The sequence below is a fragment of the Anarrhichthys ocellatus genome, unplaced genomic scaffold, assembly GCF_004355925.1.
Source record: "Anarrhichthys ocellatus isolate YVR2014 unplaced genomic scaffold, GSC_Weel_1.0 scaffold47, whole genome shotgun sequence".
Classification (NCBI taxonomy): Eukaryota; Metazoa; Chordata; class Actinopteri; order Perciformes; family Anarhichadidae; genus Anarrhichthys; species Anarrhichthys ocellatus.
In genome coordinates, this window is record NW_022280077.1 from 2,889,276 (window position 1) to 2,900,454 (window position 11,179).

The 11,179-nt window shown below is 41.2% G+C and overlaps 1 protein-coding gene across 1 annotated transcript in view; it reads left to right on the forward strand.

The window, feature by feature from the left end:
* Window positions 1-8,501, forward strand: part of cog3 (component of oligomeric golgi complex 3) — a 10,695-nt gene extending 2,194 nt beyond the window's left edge. The window contains exons 5-23 of the mRNA XM_031869582.1: window positions 54-128; window positions 540-632; window positions 854-979; window positions 1,101-1,181; window positions 1,260-1,303; window positions 1,404-1,530; window positions 2,178-2,269; window positions 2,482-2,621; window positions 3,160-3,320; window positions 3,986-4,094; window positions 4,187-4,305; window positions 4,437-4,526; window positions 5,154-5,274; window positions 5,560-5,648; window positions 5,771-5,905; window positions 6,378-6,453; window positions 6,576-6,703; window positions 7,324-7,422; window positions 7,593-8,501. Coding sequence (XP_031725442.1) covers window positions 54-128; window positions 540-632; window positions 854-979; window positions 1,101-1,181; window positions 1,260-1,303; window positions 1,404-1,530; window positions 2,178-2,269; window positions 2,482-2,621; window positions 3,160-3,320; window positions 3,986-4,094; window positions 4,187-4,305; window positions 4,437-4,526; window positions 5,154-5,274; window positions 5,560-5,648; window positions 5,771-5,905; window positions 6,378-6,453; window positions 6,576-6,703; window positions 7,324-7,422; window positions 7,593-7,622 — 1,935 coding nt within the window. The 3' untranslated portion in view covers window positions 7,623-8,501. The remainder of the gene's footprint in view (window positions 1-53; window positions 129-539; window positions 633-853; window positions 980-1,100; window positions 1,182-1,259; window positions 1,304-1,403; window positions 1,531-2,177; window positions 2,270-2,481; window positions 2,622-3,159; window positions 3,321-3,985; window positions 4,095-4,186; window positions 4,306-4,436; window positions 4,527-5,153; window positions 5,275-5,559; window positions 5,649-5,770; window positions 5,906-6,377; window positions 6,454-6,575; window positions 6,704-7,323; window positions 7,423-7,592) is intronic.
* The last annotated feature ends 2,678 nt before the right edge of the window (window positions 8,502-11,179 follow it).

Here is an 11,179-nt window from a genome sequence, read left to right on the forward strand (position 1 = left end):
TCTCTCTCTCTCTCTCTCTCTCTCTCTCTCTCTCTCTCTCTCTCTCTGTGCAGTCGGAGCTTGTTGACCTGGCAGAGAACATACAGCAGAAACTGTCATATTTTAATGAGTTAGAAAACATAAACACGGTAGGTTTTTTTTTCCTGGTTATCTACACCTTGATAGCTAAATCTATGCATTGTAGATGATGTACAAGTTGATTGCTGATTAGATATTAACCTAAACCTTAAGATCATCAATTATTAAAAACATTGTTCTGAAGGATTTGGACGTCAGCTACATTTCCTATGTAATTATTTCTAAAAAGTTTAATAAAATGTTCTCGTCAAATATTGTTTCATCTCCTAAAACTTTCAAACATCAAAGTAAAATCCGTTTTTTAACGAGTTGACTTTAGCTTTGTTTCACATAGAAAGGAGACATTTCTGGCAGTGGTAACTGCCAAATGAAAATAGAAATGTTTTGATTATAAATATGGAAGACTATAATTGTTTATGTTTGGAATTACTCTAAACCGAGCTTCTTCTTTGTCTTTGCAGAAACTGAACTCGCCAACCTTGTCTGTAAATAGTGAAGGCTTTATACCAATGCTGTCAAAATTGGATGACTGCATTGAATACGTTTCTTCAAATGTAAGTAGCCCGCAAATCTCATTTTATCACCAGCGATAGCATAATTAAACACCAGATGATTTAATGCCTTTTGTGTAATTTATGCATATTTATAGTTTAAATGAAGACAATGGCAATATAATGTTGAACTGATGAAGCTGTATTATTTATGCTTTGCAATATATCATATGTGATCACGATTAACGCTGCCTTAACACTTGGCTAATCTCTGTTAATTGCAGCCCAATTTCAAGGACTATCCAGTTTATTTGGCCAAGTTCAAACAATGTCTTTCTAAAGCGATGCACTTCATGAAGATCCACATCGTTAACACGATGCAACATCTCACAAGCCAGTTAACGAAAAGGGTAAGGAAGAGCCACATGTCCTCCTCGAGGCCAACAATGGTGGAAAGGAGGCAATCGCACTGAACAGTATGCGTGTCTGGTCCAATATCAATAATGGATTTAATTGTTTTGTCTCCCCCAGGATCCAATGGGCTTGACCAACGCAGACAATGCCTTTACACTGTACTACGTTAAGTATAGAGCAGCTGCACCTAAAGTTAGAGTGAGTATACTGACTTTATCCATGGATCATTTTCTGTGATGTAAGGCATTTTTTATTGCTATTTTGTCTTTTTTTCAGTCACTGATTGAACAGATAGAACAGCGAGCAGAGAAGATTCCTGAGTGAGTGTTGGCATGTCTCCAGATTAAAGTAGCAGCATTCCTGTTGTGTTTTGTCCCCTGTGCTAAATGAACTCATTCCTCCTCATATTAATGTGAGCAGATACCATCAGCTGCTCGATGAAATCCATCAGTGCTACCTTGACCAGAGAGAGCTGCTCCTCAGTCCCAGCATTACATCCACCATTACCGACCTGACCAACCAGAACAGCAAAGACCACTGTGCTCTGGTGAGGCACGACTTGTTTAAAGCACAACTGCCCTTTTTAGAAATAAGGTGACATTTGAGCTAATGGAGAACGCACAGTATGGCCCCTCTGGGATATTTTTCGGGAGTGTGGGTGCAGACTCAAAAGCTGTGCACATGATGAATGAGGTTGTGCACAGCATGCATCCAACGCTTATACTCTTGTTGCGTTCACAAGTGAATTACTGTGCAGTGTTGTTTGTCGACTCATCTATAAAGCAGTGTATTCCTCTACTGTTTAAACATGTGACTGGCCTGAAGGTTGGGCCCACTAATTCATGGTAAAATAGTTTTTATTCTAATTGAATACTTCAGAAATCATTTTGGCAGCCAGACAGACGACGTATTTTGTCACTGTTGTGGCATTTAAAAACACCGCTAATTGGCTTGATGGGGATGCTACACTTAAAGGTCAGAGTTGCATACAACAAATGTCACACCAGCGGCACCACCTGTCCGAGATTTTTCCTTTTTAATGAAACTTGAAAGGTTATGCGTCTTGTTAATGATTGCTGTAATGGGCGCCTGCATCATTTATGTGGGCGAATGTGTTCGCTTGTTTTGAAGTGGAGCCAAAGCAAAGTATCAGTCGGCTCTGCAGCAGGTGATCATTATGTTGTATTTGTGCAGGTACGCAGTGGCTGTGCCTTTATGGTCCACGTCTGCCAGGACGAACACCAACTGTACAACGAGTTCTTCTCCAAACCTACACCTACACTAGAGTGAGTAGCGCCCGCCTCTGTAGTATCAATGGACACACAGAGTCATGGTTTTTAATAAGCGAAACTGTTTTTTAACAGTTTGCACAATTATTTTTAGACATTACTTTACTCCTTATCTTGAAGGAAAGTCAAAGCTTTAATTGAGCAGAAAGTATAATTTTAGACTGCTCTCAGATGTACAAAGCAATTAAGTGGCGTTTAATCTTTGACAGCGAGCTGCTGGAGAAGTTGTGTCTGTCCCTGTATGATGTCCTCCGGCCTCTAATCATCCACATCGTCCACCTGGAAACCCTGTCTGAGCTCTGCAGCATCCTCAAGAATGAGATGCTGGAAGACCACGTTCATAACAATGGTAGGTTAGAGCTGTTGTTCTCCTCACTCGTCACATGGAGTTTTAACTGTTGAGTTACTAAGATGCAGCTGTGCTGGAGTTTGGGGACTGATATAGTACCTTAAAGTTTGCACACCCCTCGACTTTTGGTCGCAATCACAAAATATGTAGAACATGTACGAAATCCAAAGTGGAAATCCAAAACTCCAAATTGCTTTTTTTACAAGAGTTATGTACCGGTGTCCTGGAAGTTACTACTCCCAAGAAATAGCCTGATGCATAACCCCCAGGAAAACAGGAATTTGTAGATTTTACACTTTACAGATTAAACAATATACAACATGTTCATTAGTGAGCTTTAGAGGTGCTGGTAGGCTGATGTTGTTGTTCCTTTTGAAACGTCCAGACTTCCTGGTACAGCACCTTGCTTGTTCCCCTTCTCCTTCACCCCATCCACTATCTTATCATCTTCATACTTAAGACCCAGTGGGACGTGAGACCGCATTGTGATTTTGATTCAGGTTCAACTGTAAACTGACCTCTGAGCTCTTTCATTTAGCTACTCAGTTGGAGGCCTTTGATACGGTGGTGAAGCAGATGCTGGAGGATGTCCAGGAGAGGCTGGTCTACAGGACTCACATTTACATCCAGACCGATATCACAGGCTACAACCCAGCTCCAGGGGATCTGGCCTATCCTGAGAAGCTAGAGATGATGGAGGTGAGTCTCGTGAGCTCATTTTCAATTTGTAACATCTTCAGAAAAATTGTAATCGGTTTAGCTTCTACTCCAACCGGCTTTGCAGAAAGTGTAACTACAGCTGCAACTCATTCATATTTTCATTACCTGTTAATGTATTGACCATTTTTAGATTCATCGTTTTGTCTTTGAAATGTCAAAAATAGGGGAAGCTGGCTGTCGAAAGTTTATCTTAATACTTTGAGTTGAATTAAAGTCAATTCAAGCTTTGCAAGGTCTTCTCGCTGATGTCTGCACATGTAGTTAAATAAGACTCTGCGTCCTGACCAATGTTTCAAAGCTCTTGAATGTGTCTCACGTACCCTATGACCTGTCAAACCTCAGTCTTTTTGTTTCTTGTAGTTTAATTGCATTTCATGAAAAGCTTTTAGAAACCTGTAGATGTCTTACTGAAGCAAAGGAAAAATAGTCACTTTCCAACACGTAACACTTTCTATCTACAGGTCCTTGAAAAGCATAATTCATTTTGTAAATTCAAGGCCTTGTTCTTCGGGCTTGTGAACATCTGCGCATGTTATTAAATACCTTTTTGAGTTGTATTTTATCTTCTATTCATTTAGCCTTTTGTTGAAGCAAATGGAAAAAGAAGAAGCTAACGCGTCGTATCTTCTAACTCTTGCCAATAGAGAATTGCTCAGAGCTTGAAGGAGGAGCAGATGAAGCGGATGTCACAAGAGTCCATGTTCTCTGATGTTCAGCTTGAGGATCCTGATGGTAGAAGAAATAGTAATGCTGGTCCGTGTTTCGCTTTGTTTTACACACACACAACGTTTGGTGGTATATTTGTTGCCCGATAGCTCTTTTCCTCCTTTGTACAATGAATCCAGGAAATGTAGAAGCATCCCGCCTACAGGCATCCATCTCTCCTGCTGATCTGCACGGCATGTGGTACCCTACTGTCAGACGAACGCTGGTTTGTCTGTCCAAGCTCTACAGATGTATAGATGTGAGTGTCCAGTTTTTATTTCACGTATAGTCACCTATCCTTAAATATGGCAGGATGTGTGACATGTAGTGTATTTTCCTCTTTGCATTTCTTACTCCTGTGTTCCTTCCTGTGACTTGGTCTTTTTCCAGAGAGCAGTCTTCCAGGGTTTATCTCAAGAAGCCTTATCGGCCTGCATCCAGTCCCTGCTTAAAGCTTCAGATATCATCCTTAAAAACAAGGTTGGCACATATGGTTAGGAGTAGAGTATGGTTTTATATTCCTACTGAACTTTTCAGAATTGTATTATTTTAAGAATAGCTGGAGATGAGCCATTCTTTTGACATACAATAAGATCAGTTCCCTCTAAGATAAAATGTGCTCTGTTACTTAAATTCCTTCCTGCTACCGGCTCCCTAACTAAAGCAGCTGGGATGTCATTTAAAGTTTATTTTAATGGGTGCTTTATTATGCTCTACAGAGTGTTCAGCAGACCATCCTTTATTTATGGACTTCTCTCACCTTCAAATTTGCTGTCTGTCTGTGCTAACTGGCCCGTTTCAACCTAACACTTCAAATTAAAGCAGCAGCATCAATCTCAGAGGATGTGTTCCCACCCCATGTTGATGATGTCTTTTTCCAATGTTTTAGTCGCTAGCTGAGCAATGAATGGTTTCAGCTGCCTTTTTTTTGTCACAGTTATATCCCTTTCCAGCTCCAGTTAATCAGCAGTTATCAATTAGACATATTCCCTTATCGTCTCTAAGCTTATGTTTTTTATGTTCCCCGTCGCTTGGATAGTCAGCAGATGCCCTTTCGTGTTGGCAGCCTGCAGGGTGGATCTAACCGTGTGCTATCACTTTCCGCAGACGCAAATAGACGGGCAACTTTTCCTGATCAAGCACCTGCTGATAGTGCGTGAACAGATTGCCCCGTTTCACACCGATTTCTCCATCAAGGAAATCTCACTGGATCTGAAAAGAACGCGAGGTGAGATAATTAAAGGTGGAGGGAACATTGGTGTTCAGCTCCATAAAGCCAGTCATTAGATTCGCATGCTCATTAAGCAACTTCTGCCTATCTCATGCACCGGTGGCAACAATTTATCTGGAAATTACAGTGTAATCCGACACCATAATGTACATTAACCGATGGCTCACAGGGCAGATTTTCCTCCTGTTACCCTCATCTCAGTCAAGGTCATATTTAATTTGTAGCACTAGAGGGCACTCTACTTCTACACCAGCCAAGATTTAATCTCTGCTTTGTGTGAAGATGCTGCCTTCAAAATCCTCAACCCTAAGGCTGTTCCTAAATTCTTCCGACTTAACAGTCACAACGCCATACTAGAATTCCTGTTGGAGGTAGTGTTTTTATTTTGCCTATTTTATTAAACCTACCGTACACTTTACGTGCTTTGATAAGCACCCTGTCTCAGAGAAACGGCACTTGATCATACTAAACCCTTCGTCTATGTGGCCCCCAGGGAACACCAGAGATAAAGGAGCACTACATTGACTCTAAGAAGGATGTGGACCGGCACCTGAAGTTCAGTTGTGAGCAGTTCATCCAGCAGCAGACTCAGATCTTCGTGGGGAACCTTGAGGAGTTTCTCACCAAGGTAACCGTGCAGGCAGACTTTGCCTCAGGCAGCGATGGCTCATCCTGACCTTCGTTTTTCCAACCTTTTACTTTTTTTAAAAAACCTTTTAAAGAATGATTTGCTCATTCACTGATCGCTGAAGGTCTTGGTACTTAAATGACAACTGAAGATAAAATGGCTGTCTTTCATCTAACCTATCTAATTCTATTGCTAGGCTGTGTGTGTGTGTGTGTGTGTGTGTGTGTGTGTGTGTGTGTGTGTGTTGATTTCATTGTGTTCTGAAATCTTTCAATGCAGCAATTGTTTTACAATAATTAGTTGCCAGTCTTTTATTTCTACCCACCTCACTCAGTTGTTTGTTCATGAAGTAAACACTACTCTTTGTCGAATTCGTGACCGAGTTGAATTTACCATATTGGCATCTCAGTCACTTGTGCTTGTACCAATTAAGTCCTTTCAGATTGTAATGTTTTGTTTTGACTGCACTCAGGTTGCAGCTCTTAAAACGATGGCTATCCAAGGTGGTCCCACGTACAGTCTGTCTCAGCAACCTTGGGCACAGCCAGGTAAGAGTTGTCTCATGAAGCACCACGGGCATCGTGCTGTAATTCATCAAAACCTGTGTAGCGCATGCTAGAGGGCATGTCAATGTTTTCCCTTAACTGCTTGTCCTTTTTTCTCTTTTCAGCAAAGATCAACGATATAGTGATGACTACCTACCGTGTGATGAAGAGCAAGCTGCCAAGCACTTTACAGAGCATGTCCTTGTACCTCGCCAATAGAGACACGGAGTTCATCCTTTTCAAGCCTGTCCGGGTGGGTGGTGGAAACGCTAGGTTGTAGCATGTGCTGCCATACGTCAGTTTCTTTGCAAGTCCTTGTTAGAGCTCAAGTAATTCTTTCATACAGTATTTAAAAAGCAGGAATCTCATGTGTTTGCACTCAAAGGTCAAATCAGTAATTTTCTTAAATAATCAGAGGTTATTGACATGCGTCACTGAGAAGTACATTTGTGTTTTTCTCCCCTCGTAGATGTATTGAAAGTGTAGGTCTGTTGTGCAGCGGTGTGTGCAGACATAACCATGAAAACAAACCTCTCGCAGCATCACAAAACGTCCATGACTTGTATTTATTCACTGTACCGAAAGACCTGTCAATCAGTTTGGGGGGGGGGCATACAGTCTCGGGCTGAACCCTTTTTGTTTACATTTGGCTTCACGTTTGTTGCTTTAGCGCTAAATAGTCTGTGCGGTTGAACTCTAATAGAGACATCTCTGTGTGTACTGTTCATCAACGTGCCAGGTGAAGCTGGATGAGAGGGGAAACTAAATTCAGCGGTTGACATGGAAACAAGATAGTGAGGGGGACACAGGCCAAATGGAAATGTAGTATTAATTTCTCTCCAGCACTCAGTAATAGGATGTGTCTTCCCACAGAATAACATCCAGCAGGTATTCCAAAGACTGCACGCCTCGCTTCAGGAGGAATACAGCGGAGAAGACCTTCAAATCATTGCATGTCCGTCGATGGAGCAGGTACAGTACTGTCGGATTGTAACAGCCCAAGGGCACCTGACATGGTTTTAATGATAACATCCAAAAACTGCTGAGGGCAACTTCGGTGGAGAAACGTTAAGATAACGTGTGCCCGCTAAGTCACGGTGAGCACTCATCGTTTTTTTTTTTTTTAAACTTCTCTCTTTCAGATTAACCTACTGCTGTCTGTGAATAAGTAATGCCCAAGTTCGGCGTTTGCAGTGCTGGGTGAAACACCCTCTGGATAGCAATGGGATATCGCTACTCCAACCAGGAGCTGTGAGGCTGAGTGTGCGAGATGACCAGAGAAGCTCCACCTGAGCTTGCAAGCTGGACTGGGAGCGCTGAATTGACGGCAAAGAAAAAAAAAAAAGAAATCCTGCACTAGACCAAAGATTCTCTGACAGAGGCTCAATCAGCTGCTTCAGGTATTCATCTTGAAGTCCATAACTAGCTGGGAAGTGGAGGGTATAGGTGGTTACAGAGTTGATGATTTTGTTTTGAAGGTGGGTTTGTTGGGGTGGATTCGTGATCACAGTTGCACACTATGGGCGGGTGGTGGGGTGATGTATTAATAGTGTTAAGACAAGGACACCTTTGGTGTGCAAATAGAGCCACTGAAGGGTCTTTCATCAGCCCGGTAGCTATTGGCCAGTAAGGGGGATTTGTTTTTATTCAGATGCCTAGATTCCCTGGATTGTTCGGAAGAATAAGAAAAAAAACGCTGCAAAATAGTTTATTCCTCTATTTAGAAATGTAACAGCATTGGTTACATTCAGTAGCACATATAGTGGCCTGATGTGCTACAGGACTCTCAGGTCCAACAGGTTTTCCCTTCTGATCATAGCAAAATCCACTCAGTTCTTTACTTGTCCTATGTGTTCTTAAAGATTCTTCTCGTGAATGTTTTTGTTATTCTGTTGCAAATGTGTAAAAAAAAATACAATGACATGTTTTATACTTTTTCCATTTGTACATAGGTTGATTGCAACTAATATGCTTTTACTCCATTGACCGTGGCAGTTTTGCACTGTATACTGTATGATTTATGTTTCTTAGAATTAAAAAATGAAGCAGGACACTGTGGCAATGTGACATTTGCTTTAGTGTGCCCCGTGTAAGATGACGTGTACAGGTGTGCTATTTATGAACACACTGATTAAAAAACAAAAGGTTAATGATGTTCTTTGATTTTATTGCGTGAAAGCACTCTGTCATTGAATTCTAATTCTCTCGACGATAAAGTAAGAGCCACGTACTGCACACAAATGAGAAACTGCCATTCAAGGACATCATGGGTTTTAGGGGGTCTCCTTGGCAGACTGTTGCTGTTTCACTGGCAGCTTCCGTCTTTCCATCTATGAGACGGGCCTTTGCTGGGGTTTGACCTTCCGTTGACTGACGGTCTTTTGATAGTTGGTGAGGGACTGGATGTTCTGGAGCAGGACGTTGATCTCTGCACTCTTCTGCTGCAGATACTTCTGAAGCGCGTCGGGCCCCGGCAGCGTTAGACCTATGCCTCGATTCGACTGCAAAGTAAAGAAGAATCAATGATTTGACCTAAAATTGGGTCTACTTTAACTCATCTTTTATATTTCTGCGGTTATGAATATTGATGCCACAATAACCTACTTTTAATTTTGCCCCTACATTAAGCCGCACACTACGTTTGCCAGAGGTAAAAGCGATGCTGATGTGCTCTTGGGATTGGATGTGGATTTTGATGTTGGGGCTCAGTGTCAGGCAGAAGGGCTGGTAGGGCGGAGCGTGATGCTGATCGTCCAACCAGCCCCACTGTTTCTTCAAATCTCCTGTGTCACTGCAGTAAGTGCCTCCCCGTGGAGTCAGATTCACCCTAATAAAGAGAAGCAGCTTGTGAACAAAAAGACCTTCAGGGGTTTCATTCTTTCTCACGGACAGATTGTCTGCTGCCATTTTCATCAATGAAGAAGTGACACTCGACAAGTATCTTATTTACAAAATAATATGATTTGATGTTGGTTACATTTATGAAATGAAATATAGGGAATGATTAAACAATCATGCCAAATACAGCCGTTGTTATGATAGCAGGTACCCTGTGCTCTGCTGGTGAAAACTGCCTGAATGTGAGGCTGCAGACGTTTGTCCTCCAGGGCCACCACACAACATGGTGCAGCAGAGAGAAGAATGGCAAGCCTTCCTGACGGATAGCTTTCAAATATGATTAAGGTGAACAAATCAAACTTTAAGTATTAATCATACGTCAGTTAGATTCACTTGTCCAGTTCCATCAGGAAAGATCACAAGAAATGTTTGACCGTTGTTGTAATATTTGACAAGTGGCATTGTCCTCTGTTGAACCAAATAATGTAATTATTCATTAATGTAGTCTTCTATACTCTCAGCTGTAGTCAAGATAGGACGTTCTACAGTGATTTACCTTCGCTCCAGAATTGTTTCCACTGAAAGAGAAAGTGTTTTTAGAATCCACGATTTCTGTGGCAATCCAATCGATCGGACTGCCACAGAAATCATGGATTCTAAAATCACTTGATGATTGATCGTGTAGGGCGGCAGATACTTGTTTGTGTCCTGTAATGTAGTTAAAGGTGTTACAGCACGGATGAACAAGAGGGAGAGATAAGTAAATTGAATCTGCATGATAAATCTGTCTGTGATAGATGGTGTACGGTGTGTAACCTGCTTTAGGGGTCTGACGATCTGAGCTGCTTTCAAATTGCAAACCTTTCAACCTGCGGTTTATCATGTCAAATGTAGCATCAGAGATTCAAAGCCATAGACCTTTAATTTGAAAACCATTTAATGGTGAAAGCCAATAATGGAACAGAGCGATCCTGACCTGTGATCTTTCTGCTTCGCCGGGTCTTTGTCAGTCACGGGTTTCTTAGTAATAACCGCTGCTCCCTCAGAATCTCTGACGACTTCCATGCCGTCTCACACAAAGAGAGGAAGAGTAGTGTAAATGTCAAAATGCTACAAAATTCTAAATTCATATTTATTATTATTACTCTTCTCCTATCACACGTTAGCCGAATTGTAACATCTACCCAAATACATTCTTAATGTAAAGTAGGTAATTTCAATTGGTTCTTGGAAAAATAAACTTGACTTTAAAGAGTGTCCAAAAATAAATATTCAATTTGCTCAATGAGTCAAATTCTGATCTAATCAAATAATCATGTTGCCCAAATTGGATTAGTGAAATTCAGCAACATACAAGAGAAAAACTGAGCTACCCAGGGTCCTTTTCCCTCTTGTGTTTTAGACAGCTGTTTGAAATGCTGAAAGAAAATTGGATCCATTCAGGCATGATTGCTTAACTTGTGAATTTAAAAAGAAAAAGAAATAGAAGTCTACAGCCATCTACTTAGGCACAGCTGTGTTTTGAGCTAGATGCTAACATCAACATGCTAAAATGCTCACAATGACAATGCTTTATTTAGCATGTATGATAACTACCACATTCAACACCTTAGTTCAGCATGTTAGCATGACAACATTTCCTAATAAACATAGCTGAGACTGATGTGAATGTCATAAACCATAATATTTAGACACATTTAAACTTGGATGTGGGGAAATTCAGGAGATCATCAAAGTCAGAAGGATTTGTCTAATCTGCACCAAATTAAAAAACAATCCATCCAATGGTCATCCAGATATTTCACTCTGAATGACAAATGTCAACCTCATGATGGCACTAAGAAGAAAATCAGAGGATCCTTCATCCTCGGGTCTGCGAATGTCTGTTCCC